The following is a 20,754-nucleotide window of genomic DNA, read 5'->3' on the forward strand; positions in this document are numbered from 1 at the left end:
TCTTCATTAAATTTTCATTTAAAATGTCTTACCCTTCTTTGATGACAATGAACAATTAGCTCTTCCTTCTCCTGTACATTATAACTGGACATAGCAGAACATTTCACAAAGTTTGCTTAAAGCTGGGGCCAAACTCAGCCAGTGCACTTTACTGACAAACCCTGCTAGCTCTGCTGCCATATATAAGCATTATATACATCCGTAACACTCCAAAAGGAAATTTTTGATGCCATGGTCTTAAAATAAATGTGTTCCTTGAGTGTTGCCATAGAAGAACCTCTTTTGGTCCCTGAAGAATCATGTTCAAAAAGAGAAGAACCTTTTAAAGGCTCAAAGAACCTTCATTTAATATATAGCTCCAATTTAAGCGTTCTTCCTGTAATGTTTACATTATATGGAGGTTTGTTAAACCTTCATTTAAGGGTTTCATTCTCAAAAAATCTCACTTACAAAAATAGCTAAGTCACCATCCACTGATTTTTGTTTCATGATGAATAGACCAATGGAAATTGTTCAAAATAATCTCATCACATTAACACAGGTTACCAAACATTTGCTTCTTCTCCAAAAAATGTATCATTTTAGAGATGTTTTGCTTCAACAACACCTATATATTAGTGCACTCCATTTCATATGCACACTTTTAAGGTACAGATGGTGTGATAATATAAGGGACATTACTGTCACAGACACTTTCAACAGTTTTAAAATTAAAATCTCCAGACAATGCACTTGTAAACAGCCCAGAGAAATTGCCTTCCAGGGGCATGTTGTGTGTGCAGTGCAGTGCAGAGGTCACTAATAGGCGGACTGCGGTCCAAGTCCAGACCCAGACACTGTCCTATACCTACCTGAACCTATAACCGATAAACTATGGAGAATTGTTTAATTTCCACAAGGTGGTCCTATTTTAATTGGCATAACTTTTATAGCCTTTACGGTAGCTTTAGACATTATGATGTTCTGGACCTTTGCTTGAGGATATTTCCTCTAACTGGACATTATTGAATTTTAATTAAAGACCCCTGATGTAGTGTAAAAAATTTTGTTGAATATATTTTTGGAGATGTTTTTCTCAGTACCAGCTGAATTTTCTTTTTGTTTGTGTAATGTCCAGTCATCTACAGGATGTCAGGGAACCATTTCCTGTCAGTGTGTCTGCACTTCCTGCCCACGTAGAGTTCATATCCTGCTTAGCTCTGCCCACATGCCATCTCTTGTGACCCCATCTCCTGTCCTCTGTGCTCCCATCTGGAGTAGTCATGGTGACATGTTATCTTAATGGTAACACATTACAAAGTGGAGATACCCCCCGCCGAGATTTAATGCCCTTTCCAGGCTATGACATTGCACACAGGCCTGGGCTTTTACATATTCAGCTCTGGCAAAAGCCTTGAAGACACAGCATTGCATTCTGAATATGGAATCCTGATATTTAAAGAATGAAAAAGTGAAACCAGGTTGACAGTGTAGAGAAAGTATAGTAAAATGAACCATAGTAGCTAATCACAGTGCTCATGATATTGCTTCATCATATGGAAACTGTATCATTTTGACAAAAATGATGTGAACATAGATCTGAGCCATCCATTAGATAATTTTACAGGGTGTTTACAAATGACTTGTTAATGTGCTTGTAGTGCATAGCAGAAAATACTGTGATTTGAATAATTTTACAGTTTGATATTTGATATTTTTACCAATAACCATCAAGGATAATATTATGCTGTTATAAACGAACTGTGTTCTTTTGTGTGTATGTGTACGCAGAATCACAGTTCAACGAAGTCTGGAAGATGCAGAGGAGATAGAGAGAGAACAGCGACGTCGTGAGAGAGCAAGCAGCTCCACAGCACCTCCTCAGGACACGTGCAGTCCTGTACTATGCGAAGACAGTTTGTCAGTGTCTCAAGTTCATGTTGTCCAGGGGTGTTGAATCTTATCCACAAAAAAACAATGCAGGTTTTCATTCCAACACTCCAACAATTCTTTCAATATGGAGACCAACTGATTAACCCAATGTTGCCTAACATATTGTTAGCAAAACAATCAAAGACTTTGCTTTTGTCCCTTTTAATAGCCCCCAGAATTCATTTGTACATGATGTATGTCTGTGTCGGACCTAGTGAAATGAATAAGCATCTAGAATTGGAGCATTGTTTGTTTGATTGTATTTTCTCTTACTATATGAAAAAAGCACAATGCTGCCTGTATTGTTTGAGTGAAAATGTGCTAAACAGAATTCAGTTTGCTACGGCCTTATTATTGGTTTATTTCATCATTGTAACAATAAAAGGTAACTAAGGAATATCCCTATTTGTCCGTTTGTGACAAAAAGAAAAACCTACAAAAATCTTTGTAAATTCATGTCTGCTTCACCTCAGAGAGTTTTAAATAAGTAAGATTCAATTGCATGGTTGGAACGGCTTTTAATGGTTTGGCTTAGGCTAGGTTGGAATGAAAGCTTGAAACAAAACTGGCCCTTCACAGATAAGATGGAACACCCCTGATGTAATCCAATACCCACACACTGACCACCTACTTTAGTTCTCAGATATGTCCATGCTCTTGTCTCAAACTGTTTGGAATGCATTCCATTGGCTCCTCTTCGATATTTTCAGTTGTTAATATTGCTGTGCCACATTTCTTGGAGTAGCCCTGATATTGATCTCCCTCTTCCAGTTGTGCCTGTACTTTTGTGAATATAACAGCACATTAAACGCTAACAGAAACCATTTCTGTGTCTTATGCCAAAGACAGTCTGCGAGCCTAAGACTCCCAGTGAACAAAGCAAGCCAAATGCTGAGTGAGTGGGTGCTTCGTGGATGTTTGATATGAGCCTAGAGAGAGAAACAGGAAACGAGTGTCATTTTATTTGTTTGGTTTCCATGGAGTCTCAGGTCCAGAGCTTTGGCTGACACCTGCTTTCTCTGACCATATGGGTGTAAGCAAGCCCCCACCTGCTCCCTAGAGAATATTCTATTCCATTCCCACTGATATGACTATATTATTGCAATTAGCTGATGCTTTTGCCCAAAGCAGCCAACATATACCAACTGGAAGAACAGTCGCCCTGGAGGGAGAACAAAAATAAAATGACGTCTTGGTGTATAGCCAAGTTTTTTGGCAGCTGGACTATTACTACCCCAGTACTAATGATTGATAGTTCAGGCTCATGCTTTTATGCTTATGGGTAATATTTTTTAAATTTAAAAGCAAACACTTTTTAACTCAAGTAGATATAAAAATAGAAGACTTATGCTTTTGCTAGAGAAATGTTTTACCTAGGGTGTCTCTATTTTTTTAAATGCAGGAATTATGTACTTTGTCCACCACTTGTATCAGTTGTATTGTAAAGCCTATGTGCAGAAATTTTGTGTTGAGAAAATGTACAGAAAATTCTGCTCTTTTTTGTTCTTCAGGTGCAAGAGTGATCTGAAGCCAAGCTGGTTGTCCTCTTGGGAGGGTGATGATGGCTTTAGTTCTTGCTTGGAACAAGTGGAGAGACAAACAGAAAAATGTGAAACAACAGAGGTACATTACAATAGCTCTGCACACCTATTGCAGTCTCAGCCTAGTAGCTCCACTCACCAGCACTTGAATGGCTTAAAGGAGCATATTGGCTCTGCCCCACTCTGGCAGACGTCACCTCCTCTTTCTGAGCAGCTAGATCAGCATTACCAAGAGTGGAATACAACTGGTGAATGGAGAAGGAAAGAGCAAGAATCAAGAAAAAAGGAAGAATGCAGCATAGCTGGACAGAGAGAGGGGTATCAGGGTGAATGGGAGAAGATGGCAGTGAGGCAGGGAGACGGAGAGATATGTCTCAGAAGTGGAGATTGGCAAAGACAAGACATGAATAAAATCGTAAGTAAGAATCTGATGATCCAATGTTGTTGATCTGTGCTGGCACAGACAAAAAGTACTTTGAACTACACTCTTCAAAACGAAGCTGGCAAAAAAGGTTCTTTGGAGTGATACCATAGAGCAGAGGCCTTCAAGTCTGGATCTTCAATCTGGTTTCTGGTCATGCTGTTTATTATGTAAATGGTTCAATCCAATGGCAGTAATTACAAAATGCAGGACAATTCAAGTAAATAATTGCAGACCCTTAAAGAACTTTACATCCTTAAATAACTTTGCAGTAAATGGTTCTTTAAAAATAAATTGAAACCAATCAATTGAAAGATTATTTAGGCAACCAGAAGTGGTTCTTCTGTGACATTGCTCCACAAAACTCTTTTAGCACCTCTCTTTTTAGAGCCCAGTTTCCCAACTATGACCCTGGAGTATCCCCTGCCCTTCATATGTTAGTGTTTTTCCTGCTCAAACACACATGATCCACCCAATAAGCTCATTAGCAAGGGCTTCTTTGGTCCGAGATCATGGTTAAGAAATGCATTTCAGTGTTCAAATACATACCGCTAAGTTCACACTGGTTAGTTTATAGCAGTGTGGTTTGATGATGGATGTTCTGTCTTGATATCAGGTAAGAGAACAGAGGAAAGAGATGAAGATTTCCTACACTTCAAAACTACACCTCCAAAAGGATTTGAGATGTGAGACCACTACTGGAGTGGAAGAAGCAATAAGGAAAGCACCATGGTAATGATGTGAATACAGAAGCACCAATTAACCAATTAATAATAAATAAATGACATTAAAATATTTGTTAGCAGAAAATGTAGCAGCTCTTTCGACCTGAAGCATTTCTTGGTCATGACCTTTCAGAATGAGAACACTGACCCATGATTGGGTTTTGCATTTGATATCCAAATTACATTGATTTGTTAGGTCAGAGGGAACCGATTCTACATTGTGGTTAAATTGAAACACTTGAAACGTATCACATGCAACATCTTATTGTGTTGAGAAATGACTAGCCACGCCAGGTGTGTTTCACAACTTCCTGCATCCACACATCCTTCCTATGTGCAGTGAATTAAGCATTAAGCAAAGTGTAGCGACAGTACATCATGGACGCCGCTGCAGAATCCTCTGTGCTCAGTACAGACAGGTAAAATATATCTTTCAAGGTTCATTTATTTGTAGGCTTTATAATATAGAACACTTATGCTGTAACAGTGCTGTAACTGCTCTATGGAAAGCAAGAAGTAATGCAGTTCTCCCTAAACATTTGCATATTGCCACATCTATCTATCTATCTATCTATCTTTCTCTCCCTTTCTCACAATCCTCAGTACAACTAGCAAAACTTTATCAGGTACAACATTAAAACAGATTAATTAAAAAAGAATATGTATACTGTACAGTATATTTTGATACTGCACACATTTTCAAAGCAGTATCAGATGATGTTTCTGTGTATTGTGTGTGTCCAGTGAACGTTGTACTTTCATTGTTCTAAACTTGGGATTTTCTTGTAGTTGTCTTTGGCCAAAGTCTGATTGTTCTGTATGCTAGTGGAAAGTTGAAAAGTAACTGTTATGACCACTGGCCCATTGGTTACTGAACCGTGGTCTGTAGTCAGATTCAGTTCCTGATACAGTTTAGTCTCTCTCTCTCTGTCTCTGTCTCTCTCTCTCTCTCTCTCTCTCTCTCTCTCACTAGTTTGGGTGAGGAGAACACTGAAGCAGGCTCAGAGATGAATGAAGGCCCACAGAAGAGAGAGGGAGAAGAGCAGACTCACCATGAGGTATGCACACACAGGTCACATATCATCTAGAAAAGACAGATTAGTCGTATAATTGTTTTTCAAAACAGTATAGTAATAATAACAATAATAATACTAATAACAGAAATAATAATAATAATATTAATAATAATACCTTTCCTGAAGGTCATCTCCTCTGCCATCTTTTATGGAAATCACTGTCAGTGATAAAGATTAGACATTTGGGTGTGTGCTTTCAGAGTAACGTGAGAGGATAGGAGGGAGCGGCTTGTGTTGTATATGCATGCTTAAATAAATAGTAGTTATAAATTGTAGGTGATGAAATTTTGGGGACTTATTTTATTGTTGAAAAACAATAACTGAAAGTCATAACAAACCCAAAAATATATATCATTATACACCTGCATTTATCTGTTCTGTGTTAAGGAGAAAAATGAGGAGGAGAAAGTGCAGGAGGAAACCGAGGTAGAAAGACTGAAGCAGATGAGGGAAGAGGAGAAAGAGAAGAAGAGGAGGAGTGTGATGGAGAAGATAAAGAGACTGAGTGTGTCCAGCACTGAAACAGATGAACCCTTTAGCCCTCTCAGTCCCACTCTCATGGTAATCACTGCACTCTTACCACAACACACTCTTGCATCATGTATTTAAATACAGCTAGTTATTGTGTCTGTATAGGATTATTCATGAGCCATATCATTTTTAGAATTTGTGGATCTTACAGTTTGTGAAAAGTTAGTAATTAGTTATCAGTTAGTAGTTGTTACACAATTTAGCCCTTAGGCCAAAGTTACACTAAGCAATACTTGGGTTGCGACAACTGGTAATGTAATCATACTGCATGCAACTTGGCCTTACATCAGACAGTTTGTGTGCAGAATAAACGCAATAAGATTGTGCTCGCTGTGAATCTTCCTTACAGTAAAAAGAAAAAAATGAAAGAAAAACATGTAGAAAGGCATTTTATGTTACATGCAAGTAATGTCACGCTACAGTATTAAAAAGAAAAAAGAATAAAAGTGGTTCTTTCATGCGATGCCATAAAAAGCCACTTTTCATTCCCCAAAGAACCATTAAAATGAATATTTTTACTAAATAGTGGGAACCCCTCAGGGCATTCTGGACAAGGCCTAATGATTCCATTGACGGCCTAACTCATGTTAAGTATTTTACTAGTAATTAAGAAATGTATGTTTTTTTAATAGAATTATTCTGACTATTGTATTTATTCTGCAAGAATAGTAGTACTCTTATTTCATTTACTTTTTTGTTGAAAACAAATGTACATAAATATTAAAATCTGAAAACTGTCCAATCAGAAATTTCTTTGTGTCTTAGCCAGATAGATAAACCCAAGCTAGCTTTCCCCATGGGCTTTAGGCCTTATATGTTGGATTGGCCACCTGTTTTAATGCTCTGTTTTAAACATGCCCTGATGCCTTTCTAAGGGGTGTTCCATTACTGTATTAGCTCAAGTGAAGTTTAGCTCTAATAGTCAGTTATCTGCTGCTTCCGTGCTATCCAAAGAACCCTTTTAGGCATCTTTTTTTATGTAGAGTGTCCTTATAAAAAAATAATGTTTAAAATTTTCTTGATTAAATGTGGATTAAAGTCACAACAGGCAATCCTTATCAGGCTCAATTTTCCTGATGTAAATAAATCCTGATGCTGATGAAAGTTCACATATGTCAAACAGAGTGCAAATAAAACAATGTCGTATTTTTACCATTTGGTTTGCAAAATATGATTAGTGACACATGGGATTGAATTAGTTTACTATCGTCCCAAAATAGTCATTTAGGCTTCACTTGTCTAAGAAAAACTAACACTCTAATACTGTGCCCTAATCTTGCGGGCCTCTAGAAGCTTTTGTGGTCATTGTGTGGGCCCTGAGCAAGAAATGATTAGGAACGTCTGATCTAGTGTTTGCTTCTAAAAGCTCTGCTTGTGTGCTCTCTGGCATGTAAAGGCTTAGTTATACCAGTCATTCTGGGTTTAAAGAGAAGGCCACCCAACACACTCATACTGTACTACAGTGCTGCTTCTGTTCTCTTTGTCTCTGCTGAAGTGTTGAATGTTTATCAATGTTGGCCTTCGTCCCTGTGTGTTTATGTGTGTATGCCGTATATGCTTGCTGCTTTCAGGTTGAGGAAGCACAGGGACTGACAGAGGAGTTTATGTGTTCGGTGAGTTACTGACTAGTCAGCTGTTAGGGCATGACCGTGGATCTTTTCAAAATTATTTTACCAAATCGTTTAGTGTCTGCTCTTTGTTTTCATCACATAAAGGTTTTTTTGTTATAATGCTAAAAGTTAGGTTTGGACTCTTTTACACAATCTTGTTATTATAACCATCATGGTGTTTTGTGTTCAAATGTACTAGTTCAGTTTGTGTAGCTATAGTAAAGTGTAGCAGCTGGAGAGTGCCAACTTATCAGACTGTATAAAAAGTAATATGACTACATGAATACATTAGGATCATCAGACATTTGTGCTTTTTCAGTAGTTAGGGGTACATGTTTGTCATGATAAAAAAGCAATATTGATTTCACATTAATGGTGTTTTCCTTAATTTTGGTTGATTTTATTCTCCAGCTGTTACATCTGTCAGGCCCTATTGTGTGTATCATCTTTGTATGCCTGCATGATGAGGCTGGGGCTTTATTGACGTGCATTGGTTACATAGAGACAAATGAGAGACAAACTAGAGACAAATAAAATCCTAACACAACATTATTTAAAATCTACAGATCTCTGAGAGGACTGAATCTCTGAATCGATCTGTTAAGAAAAGGTGAGCTGATCTGTGATACACAGACATACACATACAACGTGTAGTCTTAGTGTGATTTGTGTGTGTGTTAAAATTGTTTCTGGAATGTTTAAAAGTCTGTGGTGTCAATTAATGAGCACCAAATATATAGCTAAAAAGCAGTATGTTGTTCATGAAGTGAAAAATATGGAGTGTGTAGAACCTCAAAAGTAGCAACTATGCTTTCCATAGACTCTTTTAATTTAGCACTTATTCACATGGGCAGTGAACAAACACTAGCCAAAAAAATCCTGATTATGTAATTTCTCAGGAATTTGTCTAATAAAGCACATTTAGGGTGCTAGTTTTTGATGGTTCTTTAAAGAAGCCAGTAAAACAGTAGTTTTGGCAAGGCATGGCAATTATTTACTTTTTTAAAAGTTAATGTAAAATATGGACATATTAGTAAACCTTATTGTGTATGTATCATTATTTATTTTGCTAGCATAAAATGAAAAACACATCTAGTTCCCTAAAACAGTCACTGTTTCAAAATGTCATGCTAATAAGTGTTTATATATGTAAAATGTTTAAGTAAAATCATTTTCACAAAATGATCACAAAAGTTTACTTTAAATGATTTTGAATATCTCTTAAAATATCTATTTTCTTTCTCTGCTTTAGTATCTAGTAGAATTACATTTATAGGCCTATACGACTGACCAATGAAGGCACCATCATGTTATATATAAAAAAACATAGTTAAAATTGAATAAAAAAGTGTAAATGTTTTTATCTTATGACATCTTAAAATGTATTAATATCTCTATGTAAATTTGTTTTTGAAAAAAGTAACAGCTTCCAGAAGACTCCACCTCCATCTATGATCACCTTAAAGATTGATAGTCGACTGGAACAGTACAACCATGCAATTGAGGTACTGCTACTCTAAAGATATCTACAATTGTCTATCTACAGCAGACTTATCTAATTGAACTTTAAACATTCTGTCTTGGATTGACATTTCATACGCTGTTCTGGGGAGCTGTCTTGTAGTTTTGAATCCAACCAAAATCTAATCAGAAACTTGGAAAAAAATCAAACAAAAACAATTTCACATACCATTAAAAAATCTGTTCTGTGATAAATCTCTGTGGAAATGTATGATCAAATCAAATCAAATCAAATCAAATCAAATCAAATCAAATCAAATCAAATTTATTTGTATAGCGCTTTTTACAACAGATGTTGTCACAAAGCAGCTTTATAGAATTTCAGAAAAGAAAAAGTTTCAACAGGACAGTAAGAATGTACAGAAACCCCCCGGTGGGCAAGCCAGGGGCAACAGTGGCAAGGAAAAACTCCCTCAGAACTGAGGAAGAAACCTTGGGAGGAACCAGGCTCACCAGGGGGGACCTGATATGATAGTGGCAGAAATCTTTTTTTCATCTATATCAGAGATGTGATGAGTTTACCCTGCTTCGTTGTTTAGACAACAGTATTCTGCTGTATGGACTATAGATGTAAGGACTCAGTTATTCAGGGGCTATATGAATATATCAATCGACTTACATAGTACATGTTTTTATATTTATGCGCAGGCAAGTTCTCAAGAGGTGAGAGATGCAAAAGCAGGCCTGTTTGACTTTCCAAGCAGCCCAGAGCCTGTTTCTGCCCGGAAGAACAAGTTTGAAGTGGGAGATGCCGGGAACCAGAATTCAGCAAAGGCATCCTCTAAGGTACAATACAATTTAATGCTTGTCCATCAGTTTAGACATCTAATCATGTTCCTCATCACCAAATGTATGATAATCCCAGGAGGCAGTAATTTTCTCACATGAGCACTCACTGAACTGGGCTGCGTTTCCAAAAAGCATCTTAGCACAAGGATTGGGCCTCATTCACCAGTATCTTTCTAGGTTTTTCCTAAATCTGTTCTTGAGAAAAGTCCTAAGAAAGATTTATATCAGATTAAGGATGCATTTTTAACCAGATAATTGTTTGCACATTTATGCTCTTGAATTACCGAAGAACAAATCCAAAATAAGAAAACAGTGAATGTCAGAATCTTTGTGAAAACTTTGTAAGTTGGTCTTCTTAAGAATGGTTGGTGAATGAGGCACATTGTTTTTAAATGGAAGGATGAACATTACACTGAACACTCTCTCTACGAATTGTGATCATCTTCACACTGACTTGCTTTTGGGGAACTGGGCACTGGCCACTTGAAAGCATAAGTGAACTAGTTGTAATATACAGAGTACTACATTAATGAGAATTTGAGTATTTAAATATTTCTGTATTTCAGCAGAATGTTCATTTCATGCTGTGTTCATAACTTTTTTTGGCAGTTATTAACCCTTAAGGCCTAATCAATTGTTCACTCTCATAAGTTGCATATTAGAACTCTAATACTTACCAAATCATTTACAACAGCTACTGAGTAGTAAGTCTCAAGTTTAATAGCTGAATAATACGCCTAAGTCTCAAGGGGCTAATAACAGCTTCTAGCTAAAGCACAATTTAGTGGATGAATTGTACTTAACATGAAGAAAACCATTTCACAATTTGTTTTACATGATTTTTAATTTAGGATACTGAGGGCTTGAAAGTGGGTGTGGCTGATCTGATCACTCAATGGGTGAAGGGTAATCCTGATGTCAATTCCAAAACTACCCCTTCCAAACCAACAGTCAGTAAAATCTTACTATATCAATTATTAAACCCTACCTAACCTCCATCACTAAATCTCACTTTAAATTCTGTCATTTAAGATTCTTCTCTTTATCCTCGACATATGCTTGATCTTCATATCTTTTCTTTTCATCCTCAGCTTTCTTATTTCTTCACTGGCCATATCTGCTGTTCTGCTTACTCTATCCTAGTTCAAGGTAACCACTCTTTGTGTCTTTTCCAACAATCTGGCCTGGTGATCTACTTGCTGGGCTCATAACATTTTCAATCCTTTTCAAAAACACCACATATATACGATGATTCATCTATAAGTAACTTTTCATTTCTGGATACACAAATCGAATGCAGTATCTAGAAATTCTAGGCACACCTTCTCTTCCTCTTCTCTTCTCTTCTTTTATTAGTCTAATGAAGTCAAGGCTGGTGAGGTACATCAGAAAAAGAGCCTGTGGGAGACAAAGGATACATTTAAAGCAGAGTACCCAGGTGGAAAGGTACAGTACACCAACAGTCAGACAAACTAAACTGCATTATATACTGAATCAGCTGTTTATTTGGTAAACATACCTTGTATCTTATCTCCACTCACTGGTCATTTTATCAGGTACATCTACCATAATCTTGCACTTTATTACTGACTGTAACTTCTCTGTTGCTGTACAGTTTGTCAGCTGCCATCAACAGAAACAGACCACCATAGGATCGTTGTTGACCAGATATTATTGTGGTGGTGGACCATCAGGTACATCACTGTTACTGAAGATTTTTGTAGACCACAACTCACCGCTACTCCTATGCTGAGGATAGTCTGCCAACCAAAGACATCTAGCTAGCACTTGTCCTGTGGTTAGAAACTGACACCTGAGGAGGGCTAGAGGATGTCTAACACAAATTCTGCATGAGAAAAGATCATGCAGTGAAAAACATTCTAATTGTCCAAGGTGGATCAACAAGATAGGTGGTTCTATTAAAGTGGCTACAGTGTTTAAATACTCCAGTAATGCTGCTGTGCCTGATATACTTGTACCAGTGCAACACACACTAACATGCTGCTATATGGGCCGGTTTCACTGCTGTGCCAAAAACATTCCATCACATGTATACATAGAGGGCAGCTAGTTAATTATACAATGACAGATGAGCTACAGTCAGTAATTGTATATCTACAAAGTGCACCTTTAAGGGATGGTATACCTGATAAAAAGGCCAATTAGTGCAGGAACAGAGTAAATAAACATGCCTGTCAGTGTACAGTAGAGGTCTGTGCGGGGCCGAGTTTGTAGACCCTCTCACACCCATACCCTGGAAGATTTCATCCCACTTTCACAGAAAATCTGTACTGCATTGCATTCTTGTCTGTAATGTCTTGTTCTCAACCGAAACCCAATTTGCATGTTGTGAACGTGATTGGTTAGTTTAAAACTGTTTAGAATGAGTTTATTAATTTTAGTTATTTTACTGTTAGATATCATTTATATATACCAATAGACTAACTATTAACTTATTATCATATTATGTAGGCCATTATTATATTATTGAATTTGCAGTATTTCTCTTCATGAATGTGTTGTCCCACTTCCACCTGCACCACATGATGTTTTGGTGGGTCCCATGAAACAGACCTCTGCTGCACAGGCTTGCTGTATGGAGTTTGAAGTTTTATAGAAATTAAATGACATTTCACATGTAAATCACAGATTTAATTATTTCTTCATTAATAAATGAATATAGTGATAAAAACTTAATTACTGCTTTTTTGTGTTTCCCCCCATTTTTTAGGCAAGCATGGATAAAAAGTTTAAGTTTGTTTGGACCAGCCATGGGAAATATGAGAAGGTCTTGGCTGATGACAGTGTCAGTCACACAAATGTAAAATCAAGTAAGGAAGTGCCCTTTATAATGCAATTTACCACCTGAACAAAAGGTGTCCTTGGCTTGTGCAGTAACTCTTTTTTTTATGGTTTATTTCTCATTCTGTATTATTATTTAGTAATTATACACAATAATTATTTGCAACAGATCAGTTATTATTATTTGCTCCCATCAGTTCTAAATTGCATCCTAAATATTGAGTTGAACATTTTTTCAGAATGACTGAGCTAATTTAAAATGTTATCAGTCAACTAGTTTCAGGGTAATATTACCTGACAGGAAATCCATGAGGTGAGCTTCCAATGAGCTGGTGTGGAATGTGCACCCTCTACAAAACATACAAACACACACACACACACACACACACACATATGTACACATACAGAGACGTGCTTATACAAAATAAAGAAATACACACTCACTTGTAATATGCCTGAAAACAGTTCCATGATGACAGCATTAATAGGAGCAATAATAGATCACCAAACAGAACATGATCAAACAAAATAGTTTTTTAATATAATTATAAATCTGAATCCATTATTTACATTTACATTTACCTTGCTATGAGTGTTTACTATATCACATGAATTTAGCATTTAAGACTAAATAATGTTAAACATTACAGTTTCTAGTATCATAATGTAGAATTTTGATCTCAACAATTATTTATCATATCTATACAGCATATCAAGCAAATAACACTAACAAAAACCCCAGAAATTGCTTTAAACAAAATGTCCACAATAAAAAAAACACAATAGACATGCATATAAAATCTCTGTTGATATTCCCACTCTGAATAGAAGCAGCACTTCTGTAGCATCACAATGAGTTCTATTTCTAGTCCACTCCTTATTCTCCATCACAGCATTGTGAACCTACCAAATATCACATACTAAACCTTTCTAAAATTCTTCTCCATCCCCGGTCAGGAGGCCCACCTGGACCTCACAGTTTTGTGTTTCCTTTCACCTGTCACATCATTAGCTGTTTAATTCTGTTAGGAAGTCTCTGTTGAGTTGAGTTTTGTGTGATAGAGTAAGAAAAACATGAAATGTGAAGGTGGGGACTCCGGAACAAAAAGGTTTGTTGTGCCTGAAAGCAATGGTCACCAATCTTCTTCGCAGGGGCTGGTGTGGCTGCAGGTTGAATTTATTTATTTATTGTAATTACTAATTTGTTAATCTAAGTCTGCATACAATTAGTCAAAGGAGGTTTGTACATTTTTGCTTGGAATGAAAATCTAAAACCACACTGGCTCTGCGAAAAGATTGGTGACCTCTGCAATAGAACTACTTTGTTTCCCTGACAGCCTTCCAATGGACAGTTTTTAAACAACCAATTGAATTCTACATACTCATATCCAAACTAAGAATCATTTAATGGCTTCCATTTTTAAGAGTATGTGCTAAAACCTTTCCTAATGCCCTGAACATCCTACTGCCCCTTGAGTAATTTCCTTCATTTCAACTTTCTCAGTGTTACATTCTCAGACCCCTGCTTACCCTCTGTCATTCTCTCACCATCTCACATGTCCCACTCCACTGTCTGTGATAGCCTGGTCAGCTGTAGCTGTCACTCTCTCTCTCTCTCCTTCCTTGCAGTGCAGGAATGTACCAGTTAACCCCAGAGCATAGGACCTTTAACTCTAGCTTTCTTGAGTGTCCATGCACTCATTTAAAATTTAATCCAGTGAAATTGTAACCAAGCCTTAAGTCTTGTGCTGTAATTATATTTCTAGTTAAGCACCTAGTAAATCTCTACACATGAACTACATTAGTACAATATTTCTTACCGACAACACCACAAATCCACTTATTTTTATTATGCTTACTTGAAAGACAATTTTCTTCTTTTAAAAAAAAGATTTAGTACTTTTAAATCAAATATTATGTCTTTTAATTTTTTTAAATTGTTGAATGTTAAATTACTAATACAGGAAAATCAACCATCAGTAGACATTGTTTTAGACATGCCAAATCCTTTAGCTGTTCGATTGAAGTCTTTGGGCTCTTCACCTTCATTTTTCCGATGTAACAGGCTCCTCTCAAATACTGTGGCAATTTTGGTTAGAGGTTTTGCAGCTGCTTCTTTTAGCTTCCTGGCATCAAAACGTGGACTATAGAGGAGGACTGGCAGGCGATGTGCAAATAAAGGGACTTGCGACGTGTTTTCCTTTGATGTCTTCCTTTTCTCTGCATCAGATTTGTCAGCACTGATCTGCTTCATAATGTTCTCTTTGGTGGAGAACATTTGAAAGAGTACAGCATCCCACATTTTCAGTGCCCTGGGGGCCTCCTTCTTTTTTAACACCTCCTGACCACCAGGTCCCTCCTCAACTCTAATGGAAGTGTCTTGCCCTCTTGTCTTCCCATCACCTGCCTGCACATTTTTCTCATTGTTTCTCTCTGGCTCAGGAAACTTAGGTTCTTCAGGCTCCACTACCATGTGTTTCTTCAACCGTGTCCAACCACTGAGTTTTGCCTTCAGGCCCTTGGGTTTCTGTGTCTCTTTGCATTCTTTTTCTGCCACCTCAGTGCATTTTGCTTCCGTAACTGCTGGATGTTCATAGTTGATCTCTTGTCTGGCCTTGTCTGTTGTACCAGGCAGACTGTTCTTGCTCATAGTAGATTCTCCAGTGTGACAAGATTTAGTGATGGAAGCTCCTCTGGAATCAGGTACCTGAGGCTTAGACAAAACAGCCCCATCAGGGACTTTATGATCAGCATCTGTAATGAATGTAGATTCAGCAGAATTTGTTAGTACTTTTGATTCTGTAGTAGAATGTGTTTTGATAGGAGGAATCTTTGCTTCAGTAGCTGTGGACATGGAGGATGTGAGAGATTTTGCTGCTTTAAGTAACATATTTGCAAGGCTAATTTCTGCGCTTTGTGGCTTGCAGAGTAGTTTGGTATGTACATGTTCTGAGGATTTTGATTCTGTTAATGGTTTTAAAGAGCAGTTTGCATCTGTGGGGGGCTTGATGTCATTGATGACAACTCTACCAGCTTTGGTTGAATTTATAGAGGATGGAGACTTGGCATTAACTTCCATTTTTTTCACTGCTTTAAGTCCAGTATCAGCCTTAATGGGGTGTTGATTGTTTGTCACAAAATTTGTGCAAACTTTGGAGTCTGTGATAGGAGTGCTACACACTGTAGTGGGTACAAGGTCCTTAGCTTTGATCGGAACCTGCTGGTCTACAAACATATTTATAGCCCTGTGTGTGGTTGCTACAGGGACGGCGTTTACATGGATGTTCATGGCAAGTGTGGGAAGTGGTTGAATATCTGGTGGAATAGTGGGATCCTTCTCTGCTGAAAACTTTGGAATGGGCCTCATTCCTGTATCTAGCATTTGAGCAACTTTGGTGTCCTGAAATGACGTCCATGAGCTTTCACTGGTTTGAGCTAAAGGTTTAGGGCCTTCTGAGAGTTCTGAAGAGCATGTGGTATATATGGCAGGGAACATTACAGGTATAGTTGAGTCTGACTTGGAGCAACCTACACATTTTGCCAAGTCTAAATCTACATCTTTAGCCAAATTTGACTTGGAGAAATCTCCTGGTTTAGTTGAATCTGAGTTTAACACAACTTCTGGATTAGTTGTGCCTGAAATGCTGGAAGTTTTTAAATCAGGAGGTATTGTAATGGATTGCCTGGTATCTGTAGAAGGCTCTTCAGATTCTTTGATATTTTTGGTGATTGACTTTTTAAGTGGATTTCTTGCAGCTGTTACTGACACCAGATTGTCCACTGATATTCTGTTGATGTTATCCGTCATGTTAACTGATTGCACTGGACTTGTTTGCACTGATGCAGGGTCAACTTTTTTTGTTGGATATGTAGATTTGGGTACATTCTCTATCTCTGCTGTTTGCAATGGAATGTTTTGCACTGATAAAAAATGATCTGTTGACAATCCTGCTGTATTTGAGTTCAGAATATTTGATTGCGCCATGGGAAAAGGGTAAGTTGCCATTTTTTTCCCAAATGTCAAAGCTGAAGTAATGCTAGCGCTTGCATCTCCTAGGACAGGTGGCCTTGGAGTCTCTAGCACAGGTACAACACTGGAAGAATTTACCGGAGTTCTTTTGGTTGCAGCTTGATGACATGTTGACAATTCATGATTAACAGTCAGAGATTTTGATGTTACTTCAGATTTAGCATCTTCTTCCTTTAGATCAGCCGTTACTACACCAGAGGGAGGAATTTTGATGGTTTGAATACTGGAAAAGTCAGGTAAGGTTTCTGTCCCAGTAGTCACTGAGGTTCCTGATGAGGTTTGTGGAACAACAATCCCTAAGATGTCAGATCCTTCAGTGAACACTTCAGCGTTGGAAGTCGTTTGCAGAAATGTTTCCTGTGATATTTCAGCAGGTGAATTTGGCATTGCATAATGACTTTGAGAATATTCAGAATCTTCAGATGTTTCAGGAGGGGATTTTGGAGGACAGTTAAATGTGCTGGCTCTGATTCCACCATAAGCAATATATTCCATTGGTGTCAATCCATAGTATGTTGACTTTGTTTTAGGCATGTTAGGTACATTTTGTACAATGTTAGGATCCTCTTTGCCAAGAAACTGTGCTGGAGGTCTGGGTGACCAATAGACAGGAGTGTTTGGGGTTTGGTATGTATGAGGAGTAGTGGAAAAAATGTGTTCGTGACTTATAGCCCTTGAAACACTTTTAGCTGGTGTCACTGCCCTAGACTTTGGTGGTGTTGTATGTATTTCACGAGTTTCTGCTTCAGTCATTTGATTTTGCTGTTTAGTTGCAGAGTCGAGTATGTCACATTCTCTTGATTGTGGAATAGTCTCAGTTGAAATGGTCTTAGACAATGAAATTTCACATCTTGAGAACCTTTTGGTTAGGTTTTTCTCAGAATTTGCTTTAAAAATAGCAGGCTTCACATTTCTGTCCAAATTAAGCAATCCATTTGGTGCAGAATACATCTTTTTATTCTCAACAATTGGATTGAGGCTATTTTCATTATTTCCTGCTCTTTGAAAAATCTGATTTGGACTTTGTAATTTTGATATTAGTTCTTGATGACTTGTTTGGTTGGGTCCCTGAGTATGTGGTATGGACACTTCCATGGAGAGGGGAAAAGTAGGCTGTGAAGTCAATGAAAGGGTGTTAGCATTGAAGTCTTCAAAAAAAGGTGGTCTTGTCTGGGTTACATGAGACATATTTGCCTTTAGTTCACCAGGGAGTGCACCATCTGAAGATACCGTTTTGACTTGTTGTGTACTAGATACAGATACCCCTTGATATACTGGATTTAATCCCAAAGTGTCTTGGAGAGGTGGCTTTGATATTTCATAAAATGTAGCCTTTGAAGTATAAATCCTCTTTTGTGGAAAATCAGGTGAGTTTTTCATTTTTGAAGTGACCATAGCAGCTTCATGAGATGTACAAGATTGCTTGGAAATTGTTTGCATGACATGATTATCTGTTTGAAGACGGTTAGTCCACAGTGAAGGCCCTGTATTTTTAGATGCATCTCCAGAAGGCTGGCTTACTCCTGTCTGGACCAAGGAAGAAGCACGGGAAGGGGCCAAATGTGAAGCCCTTGGCTGAACAAGAGCCAAGGAAGATGCTTGTGTTTCCACTGAGGCTAGATTAGTGGCTGCAGAATGTTTAAATGTCTCAGCAAATGTATAAGGCATCGGCATTTGTTGTGCATTCACTTGATTTGTGACAGAGGTTACTGAAATCCTGGATGTGAAATTTTGCCCAAAATCTATCTCAGATGTTGGAGTGGGTTCTGAGTCTGTGACTAGGTCACTGTCATCGTCAAACAAAAAAGAGGAGCATGTATAGAGTGGGGCTATTTGGTGGTCAGAAGATGGTACTGGAGCTACATATGTCTGAGAAGAAAGAGTGGGCGTTGAGCTGTAGTGAGGACTATAGTAGGAGCAGAGATATGGGGAGCTGGAGTAATGGTAGGGGGATCGGACAGAAGAGTTGTGAGAGTCATGGGTCTTTTGGTAAAATGCTGTCTCATAAGAATTCGATATGTTGAAGGTACTGCCATAGACATGTGCCTCTGGAGTTGTAGGGGGAGTAGAGAAATCACTGTGCTCCTGGTCTGGACTGGCCTCACTTACAGGTGACAGGCTTGACCGGAACGGGATGGGGGTCTGAGAGGAGGTGCCCACTTTCTTCTTGAAATTTTTCTTTATCAGCTTCTGCAATCGGGCATTGTCCTTTCCTGGCTTGGGGAGGATAGGGGGTGGGTATTGTTGGGAGAGCGAGCCAGAATCGCTACCATAACTTACTGCCATTAGCATTTCAACTCCTACAAAAACACAAACATGCTTAATTAAACATGTGGTCTGCGCTAACCTTACGTTTTTCCCCTAACCTAAAGGGCTTGCCCCATCTTATCTCCATAATGTTCAGGATGCAAATACACTGAGGAAAAAAATTATCAAATTAAATTTTGTATGTACATTAAAAATCTATTCAAACACTTGCCATTGCAATGCAACAAGCAAGAGACCCTGCATGGGCAAACTCAAAGACATGATCATGTTCTATATTACTCATCTGTAAAATGACCATGTCTACAGTATTAGAACATTCTGCAGTTTATAATAAAATTAAGGGAAACAGAAAAAGATTGCATTGTATTGTACATATACTGTAATTAATAAACATATAAGAAATGTATTGTTGCTCTCATAACAAACATCCTATTTCCAAAATGGAAATAAGAGATAGGAGAAATAAGAGAAGGGGGAAAAAATATTAACCTTAATGTGTGGAATTTTATCAACATTGTTTTCCAAGAAATGTTGGACCATTCCTATTCCATTCATCATGTCCAGCTGGCATTTTCAAAGGGTGTATAAAAGTAAATTAATTAGTCAATCATGTGACATTTAACTCACTGTACCAAGAGCTGGTGTTTCATGTGCTTATCATGCTTCAGCTAAGTATGATTTATGCTAAAGACCTTTTAAATTTCCAAATATCTATCCTTTTCAGGCCAGTAGCACCACGAAGATAACACAAGAGGCAAGCACCAAGAAGACAATTCTCTGAAGCAATGACAATGACTTTTTCAATTTGCTAATTCATTCTTTTTTAATTATTTTGTTTATGATCTATTCTTTTCTCTAAAAGCTCCACAGTATTACACACAGCTTTAAAAAAAAACGTGTTATTAAACCTTAAGATTGAAGTAATTTCAGTAATTACAGGCATATTTTAAGTCATATGAGAATGCAAATAATCTCTAGTCATTCGTATTGTGATGTACTTGCATTTCTGTTGCTGAACTATCATGTTGTAGTGGAATAAATGCACAAAGATTAAACAATGCAAAGCAGTAAACTGGCTTTACTCAGATCATTTCCTGGAGGTGATTATGAACAGGTCTATACCTGCACTTCACTGTTCTGAGACCTGCTAGGGAATAACAAATGTACCAGACTGACACCTGAAACCTGTATCTCCATTTTAGGCACTGCCAGCCATGACACATGACACACTTTCCATTTCAGCTCAAAAAAGAAAGATTAATAATAACATAAAAAAACCTAATTGAGTAATAATAAAACCATGCATTGAATTGATTAACTTATGTGATTTTATATAAATGACAGGTTCATTAAGAACATGTTTAGCACAAAAGAGCTAAAATAACTTAAAATAGGGCCAGCCAGGAATTAGCAATGCTTCTGCAAGGACAGAAAAGAAAAGCGATAGAAATATATAATATCCAGACTATTGTGTACATTTGTGCCTTGCATTCACACAAACACAAATGAGCTTCACATTTAAGATTTCG

The 20,754-nt window shown here is 37.6% G+C and overlaps 1 protein-coding gene across 6 annotated transcripts in view; it reads left to right on the top strand.

The window, feature by feature from the left end:
- Positions 1 to 20,297, top strand: part of lsp1b (lymphocyte specific protein 1 b) — a 22,568-nt gene extending 2,271 nt beyond the window's left edge. For 2 of the 6 annotated variants that reach the window (XM_017709600.2, XM_017709598.2), the window contains 13 exons: positions 1,771 to 1,899; positions 3,423 to 3,867; positions 4,490 to 4,605; positions 5,572 to 5,656; positions 6,062 to 6,235; positions 7,777 to 7,818; positions 8,382 to 8,425; positions 9,236 to 9,320; positions 9,985 to 10,122; positions 10,977 to 11,075; positions 11,482 to 11,571; positions 12,857 to 12,956; positions 19,950 to 20,297. In XM_017709600.2, the coding sequence (XP_017565089.1) occupies positions 1,771 to 1,899; positions 3,423 to 3,867; positions 4,490 to 4,605; positions 5,572 to 5,656; positions 6,062 to 6,235; positions 7,777 to 7,818; positions 8,382 to 8,425; positions 9,236 to 9,320; positions 9,985 to 10,122; positions 10,977 to 11,075; positions 11,482 to 11,571; positions 12,857 to 12,956; positions 19,950 to 19,957 (1,555 nt within the window). In that variant the 3' untranslated portion in view covers positions 19,958 to 20,297. The remainder of the gene's footprint in view (positions 1 to 1,770; positions 1,900 to 3,422; positions 3,868 to 4,489; positions 4,606 to 5,571; positions 5,657 to 6,061; positions 6,236 to 7,776; positions 7,819 to 8,381; positions 8,426 to 9,235; positions 9,321 to 9,984; positions 10,123 to 10,976; positions 11,076 to 11,481; positions 11,572 to 12,856; positions 12,957 to 19,949) is intronic. The other 4 variants (XM_017709602.2, XM_017709603.2, XM_017709601.2 and 1 more) reach the window with 4 other exon arrangements.
- The last annotated feature ends 457 nt before the right edge of the window (positions 20,298 to 20,754 follow it).

Source organism: Pygocentrus nattereri, chromosome 25 (assembly GCF_015220715.1).
Source record: "Pygocentrus nattereri isolate fPygNat1 chromosome 25, fPygNat1.pri, whole genome shotgun sequence".
NCBI lineage: Eukaryota > Metazoa > Chordata > Actinopteri > Characiformes > Serrasalmidae > Pygocentrus > Pygocentrus nattereri.